Genomic DNA, 18891 nt, shown 5'->3' with positions numbered 1-18891 from the left:
AATGATCTCTCCCAATAGTACAATTTCATGCTGCTCCCCCTATTTCTATATCAGAAACTGAACAAAGTAATCAGGTCATAACCATGTGATAGAATTCTTTATACGGCTTAACGTGATCATGAGCTGAAAATTCGGAGAGTCATCCGGATAACGTGCATTGTTGTTCGGAATCAATCCACCAAAGTTTGTATTGCAATTATCACTTGTTCCTACAAAATCCCACTACTTTCTTTTCAAGTTTAATTTCCTTGATGACTGTTATCAAATGACTTGATAATATGCCTGCAGTTTCACCAGGTACAGATTTAAATTCTCGGAAAACTTATATTTCTAGCAGGTCTGATTGCGGTTTCTGATCGTCACGTTCAATTTGCGTTGGAAATTTCAAAGTTAAAACATTCCAGTTCTACAAGAACTTTTGATGTTTAAGTATTAATTTTTGTGCGTTAATTCTTCCATGACACTTATTTAGTTGTATAATTTTGCACTAAAGTTTAAAACTAATTGTAGACATCCATTTAAGGGGAATATATAACTTTTAAGGTTCAAAAAACCGTAGACAAAGAATACAACCCTTCAGCTGATCGCATTTACCTACCGGTCTACCAGGGTAGAAAGGATCATAGCATATACCTAGGACCCCATTAACATCATAATCTGAATGTTCGGAAACTAAGCCGAATCATCGTAGTCATATATTAAGACTCAAATGTCTAATACTAGTATAAAATATATGTGAATATGAATCAACCTTAAACCACAGATGAAAGGTATGTTCAATGTCAATTGTCAAAACGCTTTCCTGATGTGTGTTCTAAATGAGAAGAGTTTTGAAATATTCAATGCTCAACATCAAATTATCGGTTCGTAGTCATATGTTATGATTCATATATGTAATACTAGTATTAAATATATGTGAATCAACCTTAGACCAATTATGATAGGTATGTTCAATGTCAATAGACTACGGAAATGTTGACGTCACTCACAGGTTAGGGATCACTTTCTAAATAAAGTTTTTACTACGTTAACGATCGTTTATGTGTTGAGTGATTTCTGATTTTTCCGTATTTTATTTGATAAGTTCTGTAAAAAAATACCTTCTGGCACAAAACCTTTACTTCCTATCCGCGACCACAACGATCGTAGTCGCTATGTGGAACGCCTAAAAGAGTAATTCAGACGCTGTGAACGCTTAATGGAATGCACCCTGGAATAACAACTAAGTTTCTATTTCTTCTTAGAGTATGTCACGAAGCATACCCTATGTTCTGTGGTTATGTTTACATTAACGTGTATACAACTTCTATGGCGTAAGGTCTCTTATAAATAAAAATTTTACAATTTTAAAAATGCGACTCTGATTTATTGAGATAAGAATACATTAGTTTTAATTGTCTAATAGAAACACTGCTACGAAACGTCTAATTATCAAGCAATAAAGTTTGATTTCTTGAGTTGTCTCAAATTTGAGTAATTTAGTTATACTCACAGCTGTTCAGAGGAATGAGTTTTGAACCAAAACTTAAAAATTGGGCTCCATGTGCGAACCTTTTTTCAGAATCGAAGGCGAATAACTATGCTATTCTTATATTAAATACACCAATTAACTTTAGCTTTAACCCAAGTTTTGTGGTTAGATTATGGAAACAAGGTAAGGTGATTATTTTAAACTATTATGAACTATAAACATTCATTCACTTTACTAATAATGTCCTGAAAAGTTATTAGATTGGATGGAATTCTATGACAAATCAGTTAGGAAATTACAGATAGAATATTTGTATTTCTTTTAACATACTTAGTCTTAGTTTTATTTCCAGCAATCTATAGAATATCTAATATTTAATATATTTATCAGCTAAAGTTAGAGTTACAGTAGACGGTGGAACAGAAAGGTGGTTAACATGGTTGACAATGAATAAAGAAGAGTTCAAAGACATACCACATCCAGACCTAATCACTGGAGATATGGATTCAATAAATCCAGTGGTATTGGACTATTTTAAACAGATAAAAACAACAGAAATAGTTACTACTCCAGATCAAAATGAAATAGATTTTTTGAAGGCTTTGAAAGAGCTATTGACCTACTGCAGTGCACACTCAATGAAGGTAATTAGAAATAAATGATAAATAAAATTACAGAAACAATCTCACAAATTTTGAGAGTATAATAATAGAGTATTTGTAAGTATATAATATTACTAATATAGATACAAGATGAATACATTCCTAAACTAAGTCAAACTTTTGAGTTATTTGTTAAACGGGAATTAAAAAATAGTATGTTTGTCCCATATTAGTTAATTATTGTCATCATATATATTTCCATCTAATTTAATTGGAAAATTGTTACATTAATACACAAGGAATATTAGTCTTGTTCACTTTTTCTTACCAACATAGGATCTGGGTTCAGTTCTGGGTCTTTTTGTGATAATTTTTCTTGATTTTAGAATATGTAAAATTCTTTACATATTATTTTCAACTGATTTTCATAGAAAAGAAACTAAAAATAAATAAAAATTATCACGAAAAACATATTAGAAGGTCTAAGAATTAAAAAGTTATGGATTTCCTTACTAATATATTGCTTTGCTCAAGAATATAAAAAAATGTATACCAATTTCACTTGTTTGATTATTATATAAATTTTGGAATTAAAAACAACTGTTTCTAAAACATTTGAGCAGTCTCTTGAGTAGTAGCAATAGAATGTATTTGAAAAAGAAATAAATAAATTATTTCAGTTGGATACAATCTATGTGCTTGCTGATACTTGTGGTAGATTAGATCAAGTAATGGCAAATCTTAATGTACTATACAAAGCCAAATATTTTTGGAATGATGTTGATATTTTCCAAATAGCATCTTCATCTTTAAGCTGGTTATTAGATGAAGGAATTCATGAAATACATTTACCTCAAGATTTAATAAATAGTGAAGATTGGTGTGCTCTTTTACCAATTGGAACACCCAGTATCGTTACCACAACAGGGTTAAAATGGAACCTAGGTAAGAATGGATAATATTTTTATATAATACAAATTGATAGAATGAGAGTGGAATTTGAAAAAAATATTATAATCATCTTTATTTTGTGATATGTCTATATCTATTACAATAATTATACAAAATTTTGGTCAGTTTGTCAGTAATTGAAATAGTATATTTTGCAACTGATAAACTATAAGCAGCAGCTAAAATATCCTGTTTCTTCACTTGCTGTACATGATCTACCCAAAATACTTATGAACGGGAAGACAAAGTTGTACCTTTTACATTAGTGTGAATTTGTAACACAAAAAATTGTGAACAAAAAGTTTCATGTGGAATTATAATAACGAAAACGAGAAAAAATATTTAATTATACGTCATTTTTTACCCTTATATCTGGTACTAGGCCCCTGAATTCAAATGTTTGAGTTAAAATCCTTTACTGATAACTGATTTCTAAGACCTCACCCTGCGACAGTGCCTCTAGTAGCGAATAAAAGAGGTAGTCCTCTTAAAGAAGTAAATTTTGTATGTTTTATTAATACTGATTTTATTTTAGACAACACGGCTCTTGAATTTGGTGGTTTAATTAGTACTTCAAATACATATGGTGGTTCTACAACAATATCTATTAAAAACAATTCTCCGTTAATATGGTCTATGAGTATAGAATCTCTATTATAGCACAAAGTACTTTTATTTAGCATATTTTTATGTGTAATAGTATATACTGGTTAATAAGAAGACTTTTGTAGACAAATGCCAAAGAGAATATGACAATTAGAAAAAATTATGGTATATTTATGTAGAGAGATATTCTATATAATTTTTAGTTAAATGAAAATGATCTTTGTAGAATCGGTAACTAATTACACAATAAAAATTTCATTCCTATTTTACAAAAATTTACAAATTTATTGTAATAGTAACTAACTTTCAAAACTATTTTTCATATTTTTTGACAGGAGATCTTAAGTTGATATTTTGATAGTTTGTTATATAAGAACACATTTTAACATTCCTACTAAAGAATTGTAAAAATATATTTATTAACTTCTTCAAGTGGCCTTGACAAAATATTCACAACCAAATTTCTTTTACTCCTTGGCTTTGGGCAAATCTGCATGATTTACATATCGAAACCATCACTTCTGAAAAAATGTTTAGTTTATATAGTTTTAGAAAGATAAATAAGTTTCTTATTAGTAGATTCTTCGTGGTTTTTGTTATTGAGCACAATAATGTTGTTTCATATCTACTTGGAACAATAAAATTGGGAATAAAAATATGCCTTTAGTTTTTGATGATATGCATTGGTCATTGGGCGGTACTTCAACACCTTTTCCAATTAATAGCTAACAGAACATGCTCTAGTTATCTCAAACTTATGTATCTATAAAGAACTTATGCACATCTACCATAGGGCTATTTTTCATATATTTGCAAGCTTCAAATTTGCTTGCGATATGGAATGATCTATAGACATAATTTCCACTATCTAATACAAGAGAAGAACTAATAAAGGCAATCAACAAATTGGAAACAGGAGCAGGAAAAATCGGTCTAGAAATAAACCAAATACATGAAGATAGCAAAACAAGACGAAAGAGGAATAAACCTCCTAAGGACACAGAAATTCGTAATTATCTCATACTTAAAAAGTTAAGGAGCAGGTGAGAAGTAGATGGGTGGATGTTGTATGGTGCTGTAGTACTCTTGCTCCATATGTCACACCAAAATTCTTGACTGATAAAAAAGTGTCCTTTATTAGTTTCGAGGTAATTAAACGTGTTCAATATTATTTCCCTTGCTTCCAAGCTTTTTTCCACTCATGTTTTGTATTCTCTGCAACTTCTTCGTAGTTGGCGTTTGCTTTACTTTATCATGAATCAGTAAATAGATTCTTCATTAATCCATTTCTGCAAACAATATTATAAAATCTAGTCAAGGTAAATATAATAGTATGAAAATTTTGTTGTTTAGACATTTTTGTTCCTAATGGTAGGTGCATGAAATACCTTAAAAAATCTGTGATTAGTTATGGTGAGATATTTTAATTATAAATTTTTAAATAAAACCTTTATCCTTGGAAATTTCTGTTATTTGGAGTGTTTGATAATTAAATATAATCTTTCGAAACTAATATAATCATATTCATATTTTTCAATTTATTCCTATAAATATTATTATTAGTTGTTACTTTACTTATTTCTCTTGCTCCAAAGCTTTTTCCACTATGGTTTCGTATTCTCTGCAACTTCTTCCTAGTTGGCATGCTCTTTACTTTATTATAAATCAGTAAATAGATTCTTTATCAACACATTTTTGCGAACTATATTATAAAATCTGGTCAAGGTAAATATAAGAGTATGAAAATTTTGTTGTTGACGTTTTTGTTCATATTGGTAGGTGCATAAAGTATCTTAAAAAAATCTGTGATTAGTTATGGTTAGATTTTTAATTATAAATTTATAAATAAAACCTTTGTTCATGAAAATTTATTTTATTTGAAGTGTTGAATAATTAAGAATAATTTCCATAATTCGTATCTAAAATTTTCCACTAAAAAATTATTTAACTTCCTCCTCCCACGTTGCAAGTAAATCTAGCTATTTGAACGACATTAACTATTGTTTGATGTAAAAATTATATGGTCTCATTCTTCGTATTTTGACCAGTACTATTACGAGAGCCTTGGGATTAGGGGGTTGATAATTTTGCGCAAATTTTAGATAATTTTAACTATAATCAAAAGTAGTTTTGCTCTAACATGCAAGAATATCATGAGACTATATTAAATCAATTCTAAAATGACCACTTTTGGTTGAATTGAGATATTTATCAATTCTTTATTACATTCTAAGAATTTGATGTGGTTCCATAGTTAAAATATGTGGTTAGCCAGCAGTGGCAGATCTACGAGAGAGGGATTTCGGGCTTTGGCCCCCCCAAAACGCGTAAGAAATTTTTTCTAAGAATATAAATTTTATACAAATATAATAAGTTTGAAACCTGTAAATTATATTCATTTACAAGGATGACCTAATACAACTACTACGTCTTCAATTGTATGATATTTGTTAACGCTTTAATACTTTGTATAATGTAGACAACTCCAGCCCAAAGATAAAAAATCTATTATGTAACGCAACCTGGAACTTAAACTTAAATAACGTTTTGTAAAGGCGTACGTGCATTCAGATCTCTTGTATGGAGCAGAAACATCGACACCATGAACAGACTCGAGGCTTTTGAAATGTGGATCTTCTGTAGACTATCATAGATTCAACATATACCTAACGCTGAAGTGCTTAGACGTATAGGAAAGGAAAGAAAAAACCGCTTAATTGGGCCACATATCCCATAACAAGTATGATATACTGAAATTAATAATAGAAGGGAAACGTGGACCTGGTCGCAGACAACATTCATGGTTAAAAAACATACGCGATTGGACTGGTATGAATACATCATCTTTAATTCGCACCATTCAGGACCGAAATAAATATGCCCAAATTGTCGCCAACCTTCATTAAATGGAGATGGCACCTGAAGATAATGTAGTTACATTTACTTTATCTTCAGCCCCCTGCAAAATAGCAGTTTACCTCTTTGAGTATTCAGTATGAATATCACTAATGGTTTCATAAGAGCATAAATATTAAAAAAAACATTTTCAACTTTACAATAACACTTTATTTGTAAAAAAGTTTATATTATACATGAATATCTAAATTGTTTATCATATACTAAAATGGAGGTCAAAATATAAATGTAGCAAAACCTTTATTTCTTAGTTACATCAAACTAAATGCCGAAGGCACTTTTCTTACAAGAACTGAACATTCACAAATTACAACTAGACGATTAATTTCATAAAAAAATATATAAAAAAATAAATAAAACTTAAAATGGACGGAAAATAATACTAGAAAGTAAGTTTACAAGGTATTCTATTTGCGTTTAAATAAATGTAGTTGCATTTAGGATTTATATGTAATGTAAATGCCGTCGCAGAAAGTGCTGCTGCTCAGTTGTCCATTATAAAGGAGTATATTCGTCTTTAGACAACTATTATATCATTAGACGAGTGGAGATCATAAAAAACAGTATTTATTGGGTTAGGTTACATGGTGAACCATACTTATAATCTCGTCAATCCCGAGACTAGTGCACACATAAAAATCATAGAGTTCTTGAATCTAGCACTAGACTTGACGGTCCATTGTTGGATTCATACTTAAGTAATATCACCGAGTGTAGACCAGTTTCATCAACGGGTCACTTACTAAACTATTTTTTTTTATTACAACAGACTAGTTGCCTTTCAATAACGCTACGTGTATAATGGAGAAGATTCGGTTTTAAGTTTTATAAAGATTTTTAGTTGGTAGTATTGGTGTTAGTTAAAAGAATGTTATTGCACTAGGTATATGCTTATTTGGTAATTTTACTAGCAGCAGATTCTTTGATACAACTGAATGTCATTTTATTACCTTTTCTTTATATATTAATCGGATTCCAAACAAATACTACATTTTTTTATTATTGTGTAGTATAAAGCTTTTGATGTACTTTTAACTTAATCATATGATTAGCTTAGATATTATATTTCTTATAAAGAATTATATGATAAAAAAGATGATAGTGTGGATAAACATCTGTGGAAAGGCTAATTATTAAGATAGAAATGACTGTGTACCAACAGCAGATCCTATGATTTGAATGATTATCAAATGTTTAACGATTGAAATTATTATTTCATAAACTATATTTACTCTAAAAATATCACTGATATTAATGGATATTCATGTCAAGTAAAATGGATGGATGCTTTGCTAGAATACCTTGCATGATAAAGGCAATTACCATATTTGTTTTCTGTAAAAAAACCTACAAAAAATGAAATATAAAAGTAAAAAATTCTCAATCGCGTTTTAAGTAATAATTGAACAAAGTTGCGTCATGTTTACAGAGATTCTATAATATAATGATATCCAACAAGCCTTTCTCAGTACTAGCTATCTAAAATGATTAAGGCTTTATTATAAACTAATCTCATTGTATAACTAGAATGATGTGAAAAGCACAATGTAATCTAAAAACAATAAAATAAAAAATTTACCTTGAATAGATTAAAAATAAAAAATTTAGTTAAAATACACTCTATAATAATTGCATGCATAAAAAGTGAAACTTTTCACAGAAACTTGTCAAAAAATCAGTGTTAGATATCGACTTAATACAGATGTCCATATATAAACTTTTTTTTTAGTTTTATCTCAAAATTAGAAAAATAAAATTACCACTTTTCAGTTTCACTGGAGTTCTATTGATATTATTACCACATGTAATTTATTTTAAAAAGTTGTATAAAAACATGTTTTAAACAAAATTATGAGCTAATTGAAATAGAACGAAGGTGATTAGAAGTTTAGGGTGTCCTATTTAAACTAAGCCCACAATTTTTTTTGACTTTGACTTTCTTACTTTAATTTCCATGTCAAAACAAAAACTAAATATTTTACAAAAAGAATCTGAGCGAATTTCATATTTCACTGAGATAAAAATATATCATTTTGTTTTCAAGTAGATGGCGCTTTGTCAAAAGCTTAATATAGAATGATAAAGATCTTTCATCAGTAAACTCGAGACAAATATATCACGTACATGCTAATATCCAGGATATTCATGACATCACAGACAGTCTTGCAAGCTGTGGTGTTACAACTACGTTAATATAGATACCGTCTTACACTGGAATATCTGAGAATAAACATGGGGATCCACCTGCAAAAAATATTTCAACAGCCATCTTTCTGTGACTGATAGGACCTGACAATTAGTATAAGATATTCCATTGACAACTGATGGATAAATTGCAACTTTAAATTAGATGAAACTCAATGATCTACTTCCTATGAGACACAGTTATTGCAGGCTTCATATTGGGCACTACTCGACTGAGTGTGGATATATAATGAGGGTTTGTGACACTTCCAAATGTCAGTACTGCAAAATACCACTCACAATCATGCATATACTTACAAATTAAAAGAAATTTTAAATATTCCAGTCACACGCCACACAATTATTTGACAGATATTAATGAGATATAACTTGATGTTAATATTAACTTTTAGGTGTCTTATTTAAATTGTAAATTAATGATTCTAGTACATGTCAATGATCTCAGTTGTCGAGAAGTTAATTCAAATAAAAAATATGAAAATGCAAGATAGGTTCAGAATTTAGAGTATATTATTAAAAATATTTTTTTTTTTTTTATTTTTGACAAATTTCCTTGAGGCGATAATATATGTATATAAAAAAATGTTTACTACAGCATAGAAAAATTAATTTCCTTGAATACTTCAATTTTTAAATAAAAAGTTCTATGCAAAAATTATAAGTATGCTATCAGTAAATTCGCAATGCCTACCCACCACTTTGAGCCCTTTTATGGTCTATATGCACATATTAGGATTAAAATTGTTTTTGAATGGTGTTGCGAGTTGAAGACTCAAAATAAAACTGTCCAAGACTTTTTTTTACGAACCATCCTTGAAGACATAAATTAGAGACAATAAAAAGGCTTACACACATGGTCCAATGTCTAAATAGCTCTGAATTCTATACTGATAATAATAAAATCACAATTCTCGAAGCTAGACATACAACGTGAAAGACTGTTAGCTGGTGTAGTATCTGACGAAAATTTTAAGAAGACATTTAATGAATTTTGCAAAGCTGTTGGTTTTGAACCACAGAAAATTTACAATGCGAGCGCAACAGGTCTCAACTAGAAAAAGCTGCCAACCAAGTCCCTTGTTTCCAAAAGGAAACTGCAACGCCTGGGTACAAAGACCGCATTACAGCTATGGTTTACGCTTACTCTACTGGCGATCACAGACTCCCACTGTTTATTATTGGGAAAGCAAAGCAGCCTAGATGGCATAAGCAAGCCCGTTGTATACAAAATCAAGAAAATTCCTGGGTGGGAACAGAGATTTTTGGTGACTGGTTTGCGAACGTTTTTATCCCACATGTGAAAAACACCAAAAAAACAGATTTAACCGGTAAAGTGCTGTTACTCATAGATAATGCACCAACTCACCTATCAGATGTTGTTTTGAGCTCAGATGGTTAGGTTCAAGTTCAATGTGTTGTTTCTTCCGCCAAAGGAGACGTCAGTCCTACAACCAATGGACCAGAGTGTGATAGAAAAATTTAAACGTTTCTACTGAAATTAATTGCCTCAAATGCTGCTTCTAGATATGGAGAATGGTGAAGAGTCTGTGCTAAGCAGTTACAAAAAATTGAATTTAAAAGACGCCGTCTACATGGCGGCGAATGCTTGGATCTCTGTACGTGGTAATCAGGTTCTTTCTGATGAAAAAATTATGAACAGATGAAAAAAGATAATCAGGAAGTAGGAGAGAAAGAGGAGGACGGAGAAGACACTGTTTTAAACAACAATGTTCTTATTTGTTTATGTTCCTTAAATATATTTATATATGTATAGATATTTATATTCTTACACTAACTGATGATTGTTTTACTTGTAATTTCACAATTTTTTGTTTACTTGTTTATCTTCATCAACGTTTGAGTTGTAATGTACAATATATTTTTAACCTTGATAAAGATCAAAACGTTGGTATTAAAAAAAACTCTTGGGCAGTTTTATTTTGAGTACTCAATCCACAAAATCATTCGAAATGACATACTAGGAAGGACAATAATATCAAATATGACATTAGAATCGATTATTTCTTTGTGTGCATAAAAAATCTGGTTTTAACAATAGTTCTCGTTATCACGTCAACTTAGTGGAATGTTATTCATATCTTACCTTTTTTTTTGAAATAATTAACAAGCTGTGTTTGATTACATTTCATGTAGTTTATGACAGAATTTATCTTTGTTATTGACGATAACCTACGTCGTGAAAAAATAAATTTTTGTTAATATCCAGTACAGTATTTTACTAAAATACCGAATTTAACATTACAAAATTTATTTTGAAATATCTAATTGTCTCAATTAACTATTTTGAAAATAAAGGTATTTCAATTTTTTAGTAAAATCGCAGTACTTGATTGTACACTTAAAATTAATACAATAATTATATTACAGCAGTACTTGTACTATTTAGGCCAATTTTCAATTTAAAAAAAAACAACTTCAGATGAACAACTAATAGTACTAAATAAACCATTCTTTCTTCTTCTGAACGTGATGGCCGGTGGTACCGTGTACTACCGCAGTATCGGGATCTAATGCAGTATCAGCACCCGCGTCCTCTTGTGTTAAATACTCTCCTTTGTGTCTGTGCAAATACCTACCGATTACTATCAGAAGGATTACAAGAGCTATGAAGATTAATGCCAAAACACCTGAAGAAAAAACAAAAATATTCATTTGGTGGTTTATACCCAAAAACTGATAACGAAATTTTTGATAATACGCTGTATAATACTGCTAAATATATGATGAGTAGACAATATAAATTTTAATAGTGGTCGTAAGGTTATCGTTAGTTTCAAAATTACAAAAACAAGTGATGGAATAATTTTAATTTGATGTCTCAATGCAACATGTAAGTAATATAAATCATTATATGTATTCAAATCTATTTCAAAATTTCATATGTTCATACAGTGTAAAAAAAGTTTAATCGGTAGGAAGAAGAAACTGAATCCAAAAAAGCCGATTTATCATTGTTGACATGTAGTGATACATTTTATAGAGAAATGTTTGTAAAATAAAAATCTGAAGTTGTTGTGTTTAATTTGTACCCACAAGAATGAAGAATTGAACGTCTAGAGACAGTAAAGTAAGTACATACAGTGTATTTGTCACGACCGAGAACGTCCGGCGGCCGTTTTCAACCGCGATAACTTGTTATGGATCTTCCAGAACAACCACAACGCTACATGGCAATGCGCAGACGATCATGACAGCGAAAAAAAATTAACTGCGAGAAAAGCCAAGCCGTTCTCTACAAGAAAAGAAAGAACAAAAAAGGCCAAATACCTAGGCGTAACGTTGGATCATGATCTCACTTTCAACGAACACATAAAAAACAAAGTGAGACAGGCGAGATTAAGACTACACGGATTAATCGGTAGAAAAAGCATGCTAAAGACGGAAACAAAATTCAGTTTTATTAGAAGTATAAAAATACCGATTATGACATACGCCTCAGTGGAATGGGGACAAACATGCAAATCAAACAGGAAAAAACACGTCCAACATAACATAACGCTGAAACAAGCACTAAATGTCTACTGGACAACAAGAAGCGAATAAATATACGAAAAAACAGCGCCGCAAAAAGTATTGGAAATCATGTACGACAGAGCAGAAAAGCTATTCAAAGACCAGGCAACTCATCCCAACGAGGAATTAAGGGAACTCATCAGGTACAGCAGAAAGGATTACAGGAAACACGGAAAGCCGAGAAGACAACTGGATCAATAGGTTAAGTTAGAACATAGATTTTCCGAGTCAACCCACAAGACGTCCATAAAAGAATCTAAGAGTGTATAGCCAACAGGCTAACTCTTAACAAAAAGATTTCCTATAATCTCCCATAGAACTGAGGGGAGAAAGAGTGACATGAATGAGGATGAGGACCTGTCGAAATGACAGGGGGTTGGTGGAATGTTCTTCAAACCCATCCATGGATTTATTCGGGGGATGCTTGGAGGGACGGGTTTTCTCACGCGCACATGTGTATGCTGTTTACAAAAAAATGACATAGAAGTCTAATTTAAAGATAATTAAAAATAATTCTACAAAAATAGTACAGAAACATGAGAAAAGGGTTGGAAGGATAGTATCCTAGTCATCAAAATAGTATAGACTATCTTGATAAATGAATTTTGATAAAAGAGTTGTACCCTAGTTCACTTGCCTATTGATGGTTGTCATAATAAAGATATAAACTTTTTACATTCATTTTATTACACAATAACTCCTTTTCAATTGGCAAAATACAATGCGATTACCATATTTACAATTAATGAAACAATCGAACACTTACTTCCCAAAACAGCAGAATCCACTTGATTATATGCTCTCCTCAATTTATCTTCATCTAAAATCGGGGGTGGTCTTGTTTGTATGATATCAGGCGGATGAGTTATGGGTTCCACACCACAAAAATCTTCAGTTAAATTAGCTACAATTACAATAAATCTCAGTAGTGAAAATAGTGAATGTATATAAATTTCATACTTCCTAAAGATCTAACATTTCCAGGGCCTTGTTGTTGGAATAATAATTTTAACGGGAAAATATCATCAAACTCCACCCTAGAAATACAACCGATGAATCCTTCTGTTATTGATTCGTTTTTCCCAATGTATAAATATTGGATATTGTTAAACTGAGCATCTGCAGAAGCCTACAAGAAATAAATAATATTTAAATGAAATATCTTTCTTGGTATTATATATTTGTGAAATCTATAATTTACCTTTATGTTAAAATGGAATTCTTTCGGTTCATATCCATCAACTTGCATAACCAGTGTAGCTCCTCCATTTTTTCTGGAAACTGTTAAATCGTGATATTGGCCTAAGCCAAAATGTTTATCTGGATAAATTACTTCTTGCCGTTCAAAACCAAAATCAAAGATTATTCGTAAATGTCCAGAATTAGATACCATTATTGTCATATATTCGCCGGTTATATTTGACTTTAAGCCCAAAAGAAAACCTATAATACAAAGCCCAACATTAAAAATTAGGAAGGTCTTTGTTGTATTACAAATCATTAAAAATGTTTTAATGTTTCAATTCAATTGGTTTATGGTAAAAATGATAACTTTACCTTTGGGATTAGTAGTAGTAAATCCAACTCTGATATGTTCTGCAATTGTGCTTCTGAATGATCCTTCAAAATCGTACTTAATCATAGAACTCTGTCTCATATTAACACCAATTTCATCAGCACAAATCGGTCCTTTAAATGCAGTCCAACGGCAATCACATACATAACTATCATATTTTTCGTGACACGTACCGTTGTTCAAGCAAGGACTACTCAAGCATTTGCCCATACAACCTTCGACTATACCATAAAGACCCATTCTAGCATATTGACCAAGATCAATGTGGAGACCGTTGATCAAAAGTGCACGAATACAACCTAATAAAAGTTAAATTAATGAATAGAAACGTCAACAAACATGTTTAAAAAAAATAGAATTTACCTGTGAATCCATCTCTATAATCAGTAGAAGCACCAATAACAAGTTCAGAAGTCAAATGTAGTGCTCTTACAGGTCCCGGCGGTTCTCTAACTTCCGCCTTAAGAGCACCGTCTATTACAAGCATCGCTTCCTTTCTATTACGTTCTACTGACACCGAATGCCATTCGTCGTCATTTAATCTGTAAGAAACTTCTCTTATAACAGCTATTGGGCCAGATCCAGCTTGATATTGGAATTGTAATTGGTTTCCTCCAACTATACTGAGTTTTATATAATCCGTTGGACCTAAAATCAAACAGAATTAGGCAATAATTAACTGATAAAACATAAAACAATAGTCTAAATAAATTGTAGCCCAGTGTTGAAAAAATCATATCAGTTGGTATTGAAAATATTATATTATACCTGTGGAATGGAAAAGTACAGCATTTGCGGAAGCAGTCCTAAATTCAAAGTAAATATCCCCACTGTGGCCCATGTCAAACGTGGGTAGGTTAATAGTTGCGTCAGCTACTCGGAATGTGACAACGTTGCTAAATAGATCATCGCCTTCACAAATTAATGGACCTAAAGTGTAACGACCTTGTTTCTCATCTAAGGCGCTACCTGTATCTCCGAACCGTAATTGTTTAACGGGCAGTGTATCTTTATCTGTCAAATCACCTAAAAATAGATAATACATAGAAATTTCTCAACCAATTTATCAAAAAATTCTCCTATATTACTGCAACTTTAATCATCAAAATATTCTCCTATTTTACTATAACTTTAATCATCACAACTCCTTCCTATATTAGTTATTGTTTGGTAAGAGACGCAGACAGCCCCTTCTATTTCTGCCTTACCTGCCTCTATCCATCTCCGCAGAGGCTGTCTTGCAAACAAATCGTTAAAAGACGTGATAGTAACAACTTTGACAACACTAAGAATGGGCTCTGGGCTCATTGGTGGATTTGCCGATCCCAATAAGAGGAGCGCACTCCAGCAGAAGCCTAGAAATTCACAGTGAATACTTCGGCTTGGAAGACAGTAGTATATATCTCAAACGAGAAAGATTATTATGGGGTAATCTTAGGCCAAGCCATACATCCCGAAGCTATCTGTGTAACAGGTGGCTCCATTATTTAGTATAGGTCATAAAAACTATTTATTCATCAGAATTAATTAATTCATTAAAAACCTGTGCGAAAATCATGAGAGTTTTGGATAATATTAGTATACAAGAAAAGTTGGAATAAAGTTTGTACCTGCATCAACTTGCCAAACATCGAAATTCATTTCAGTGTCACAATTACACCATTTGGTCGCATCCGAACAAGTACTTAAAATACCACATTCGCATTTTCTAGAACCTGGTAAACCGCCTCCCCAGTAATCCATTTTCTGATTCTGTCTGGATACCCACCAAGAGAAAGGCGAGAAAGCGTTTTCTTCAGATGGTGAATTCATTAAACGAGCACCCTAATGAATAAAAAAAAGTTATTATCACCTTACCTAACAGTTTTTTAATCAAAAAAACTTTTATTAGGAAATGAAATAATTGAATTAATAAAAGTAAGAAATTTTAAATAGGATACAGAAGAAGAACGGTCGATTGGTGAAAAGCAAGTCCCATTAAATAAAAAGGATAGTTATTTTTGTTTTTGGAATTTAATTTTTTTTAGGTGTAAATACAAAGATTTTTAAGTAGGTTTTTAGATTTAGTTTAGTTAAAATTTTAATTCGATGAGATATCGTAACCATAGATCAACCGGGTGTCACATAGTCTATGTAACCAACATAGAGAAATATGGGCAATCGCGAGCAATCGTACTGGACATGCCGAAAGCTTTTGACATGCTTCTTGTCACTTACTCTCTTTCTACTGTACATCAAAGATGTACTCGAAAAAACTGCAAATCCGATCTATAGCTTTAACGACGATAGCACACTGATGTCGTCGTACAAATTAACCGCCGCAATAAACCAATCACCACCAACAATACCAATATTGAAAACAATCTGGAATGTAGTGGAAGCAATGTGATTGCGTTTCATGCAGTAAAGATCCAGGCTGCTGTTGATACAAAAAAAGCTGGCAATCCAGGCAGGATTTGGTCCTGCCTGGACATAAAATATCACTATAACAGCGAATTCGCAGTTGGAAGCAACATGTTCTGGCATAGCCACGTGGCCGAATTAGCTACGACAGCTTTATGAAAACTTGGAGCCCCCTTAAAGACCAAAAATCTATATACTCAACAACAGCTTCTAATCCTCTAAATGGCCCAGACTCTTTGGAGTTTGGTCGCAGATTCGGAGCTCGGTTCCCAAGTTAGTGATCAATTCGCCTTTTAGGTGATAGGGCATAGAAGAGAGGTCCCTGATCTGTTTTTATTTCACCAATATTACCACGGCAGATGCTCTTCCGAGTTCAATATAATCTCATCTAGAGCAGTATCTGCAAGACCTACACAACAGGCAGACGTGGCTCATGAACACCGAGTTCGCCTGCAGAGTCCAATTGGAAGACCTCGGAAGAGTTGGCAGAAAAAGCAATCAGTCTTCTAAATGTACACAATTGGAAGGGGGTAGCTCTGAACAGAAAAAATTGAGGAAGAAAACTTAAGGAGGTAGAACATTAGAAGAAGTTAATATAATTAATAAAAAAACTAAAATTCTTCAATTTCTTATTTCTTAGACCTTTTGATATATTAATGCATCTAAATGTTCTTGATTTTAGGTCTCTTCTGTTTCAAAATTAGTTTTTTTATAGTTTTTAAAAGAAAGATAAATCTTGACGTTTCGACTTTTCTTTATGTCTTTATCAAATTTATCTTTCTTTTCAAAACAATAAAAAAAAACTAATTTTGAAACAGAAGACACCTAAAATCAAGAACCTTTAGATGCATTAATAAAAAAAATATTTTTACAAGACGATCCAAAATTATTCTAGAGGTTTATTTCTCTTTGTAAACATTTTTCGGCTAAAATCGGTTTTGAAATATGAAGTGAGATCTGGATTAAATATAATAATAAATATAATTGGTGGGTAGATTAAAGTTTCTCTCCAATTATATTCTCTTGTTAATTATTTGGTCGAAGAAGCTTTCATTCAGCAATGCTTAGAAAATCGTGCAAAGATTATTTCCTTTACGCAAAAAATCACTGACCTTAGACTATTGTCGATTTTGTCTTACCTTGCAAGCATACTGAATATGTTGTCGACACGATATACTTCTGTTTATCAAGGCTGCTATTTGGTCATCATTTGCCTCATAATGAATGTCTTGTATAAAACTTCCTGGTTCCTATTAGTTATATATAAATATATATGTGATCAGTTTGAGAATATACAAGTGTTTAGTAATAATGTTATTTAAAAGATATAAAACAATAGTAATATTAAGCTGCTTGATTCCAATACTGTTAAATGTAATCAAGTATTACCTGAAATCCATCAACAGGTGTTGTTTCTTCATTACTATGATGTAGAACAGTACCAACCCGACCATCTGCATAAAATTCGCACGTAACTGGAAAAGGAGCTAACGGTCCACTACCATCGACATCAATTTTTATTTCAGCACGTTGACCTACCGATTGTACGTTTTTGTAAGCTACACATGAAAGAGAATTGATAGAACTGTGGCAGACTGCTCCCCCGTAACCTGTATCCTAGAATACAAAAAAAATTTTATTATTTTCATCTTGTAGAATATTGAAAGTACTTATTTTACAGTAACTAATAATCTTTAAAGTCTTACCTTGCAAATACAGAAGAATTCCATGGAATTTTGCTTACAAATTCCACCGTGTTGACATGGATTTGGGTTACATCTGTCCGTCATGTGACAGGAATCAAATACCACTTCTTCTCCACAACAATATTCTTCTTGAGTCCAATCGGTGGGAAGTTTACTATTACCTATATTATGAATCAGGAAAAAAATTATGACGATTTTATTATAATCAATGTAATTGAAAATATATGATTCAAAATATACTAGATACTTTAAATTTACAAACTTTTCTTCTTCCTAAAGTTTACATAGAAATTGTTAAAAAACATTCAAATATTGTATTAATGTACTTACCATCTATTCTTATATTTCTCATACATCCCACAAAACCTGGGAAAATATAATTAGTATATCCTAACGCAGCACTAACTCCACCAGCTATAAAATACAATCCTCCTGTGACAATTCTTAGAACACGGGTTGTAATCATTGGTCTATAATCTACGCTAAATACAATTTTATTGGTTGATATGGTGAGAACCACAGTATGCCATCTGCCATCATTAAACTGTTCGGCATAATTGTCGAATATCACCTTGGGATTATTCGGTGATACTAGTTCTACCTTCAATTTACCAGCATCTAAATATATCTAAGAAGAAAAAATCCATCATACAGTAACCGAAGAATTACTTTAAACATTTCATTAAATTTTCAAAATATTCACTTACAGCTACATAGCCACTTGTAGAGAAAGAATGATAGAGCATAAGTCCATTATCTTCATATGTTCTAAAGGCAAAAGAAGAATTCATAGAAGACATTCCTTCGTAACCTTTCAATTTCGCAAAAGAGTGTGGTGTTTTAAAAGTTACTGGAACAATTTGTGGCTCCTAAAATATGAAAAAATATATATAACATTCGTTCTATTAATTAATAAGACTC

The 18891-nt window shown here is 31.6% G+C and overlaps 2 protein-coding genes across 3 annotated transcripts in view; one reads left to right on the top strand and one right to left on the bottom strand.

Annotated features, from left to right (window-relative positions):
• Positions 1 to 1147: 1147 nt before the first annotated feature.
• Positions 1148 to 5497, top strand: LOC130899643 (thiamin pyrophosphokinase 1). Its single transcript, XM_057809719.1, has 4 exons — positions 1148 to 1654; positions 1862 to 2115; positions 2754 to 3018; positions 3560 to 5497. The coding sequence occupies exons 1-4, from the start codon at positions 1507 to 1509 to the stop codon at positions 3682 to 3684; spliced, it is 792 nt and encodes a 263-aa protein (XP_057665702.1). The 5' UTR covers positions 1148 to 1506; the 3' UTR covers positions 3685 to 5497.
• Positions 5498 to 6673: 1176 nt separating this feature from the next.
• Positions 6674 to 18891, bottom strand: part of LOC130899636 (neurexin-4) — a 29040-nt gene continuing 16822 nt past the window's right edge. Inside the window, exons 8-20 of one of the 2 annotated variants that reach the window (XM_057809706.1) lie at positions 18678 to 18839; positions 18301 to 18598; positions 17971 to 18131; positions 17654 to 17881; positions 17404 to 17514; positions 15472 to 15685; positions 14630 to 14887; positions 14225 to 14509; positions 13843 to 14160; positions 13487 to 13728; positions 13246 to 13414; positions 13052 to 13189; positions 6674 to 11399 (exon numbers count right to left, since the gene is read on the bottom strand). In XM_057809706.1, the coding sequence (XP_057665689.1) occupies positions 11209 to 11399; positions 13052 to 13189; positions 13246 to 13414; positions 13487 to 13728; positions 13843 to 14160; positions 14225 to 14509; positions 14630 to 14887; positions 15472 to 15685; positions 17404 to 17514; positions 17654 to 17881; positions 17971 to 18131; positions 18301 to 18598; positions 18678 to 18839 (2775 nt within the window). In that variant the 3' untranslated portion in view covers positions 6674 to 11208. Of the gene's footprint in view, positions 11400 to 12953; positions 13190 to 13245; positions 13415 to 13486; positions 13729 to 13842; positions 14161 to 14224; positions 14510 to 14629; positions 14888 to 15471; positions 15686 to 17403; positions 17515 to 17653; positions 17882 to 17970; positions 18132 to 18300; positions 18599 to 18677; positions 18840 to 18891 lie in introns of those variants that run through there. The other variant, XM_057809708.1, reaches the window with a different exon arrangement.

This window comes from Diorhabda carinulata, chromosome 11, assembly GCF_026250575.1.
Source record: "Diorhabda carinulata isolate Delta chromosome 11, icDioCari1.1, whole genome shotgun sequence".
Classification (NCBI taxonomy): domain Eukaryota; kingdom Metazoa; phylum Arthropoda; class Insecta; order Coleoptera; family Chrysomelidae; genus Diorhabda; species Diorhabda carinulata.
Note: the sequence above shows the minus strand (reverse complement) of the source record. Positions and strands in the feature narration are given on the sequence as shown.

Coding starts and splice junctions, on each gene's coding strand:
- LOC130899643 (XM_057809719.1), top strand. CDS start 1,507: ATGAGTTTTGAACCAAAACTTAAAAATTGGGCTCCATGTGCGAACCTT. Junction 1,655..1,861: donor GGTTAGATTATGGAAACAAG/GTAAGGTGATTA, acceptor TATATTTATCAG/CTAAAGTTAGAGTTACAGTA. Junction 3,019..3,559: donor AGGGTTAAAATGGAACCTAG/GTAAGAATGGAT, acceptor ATTTTATTTTAG/ACAACACGGCTCTTGAATTT.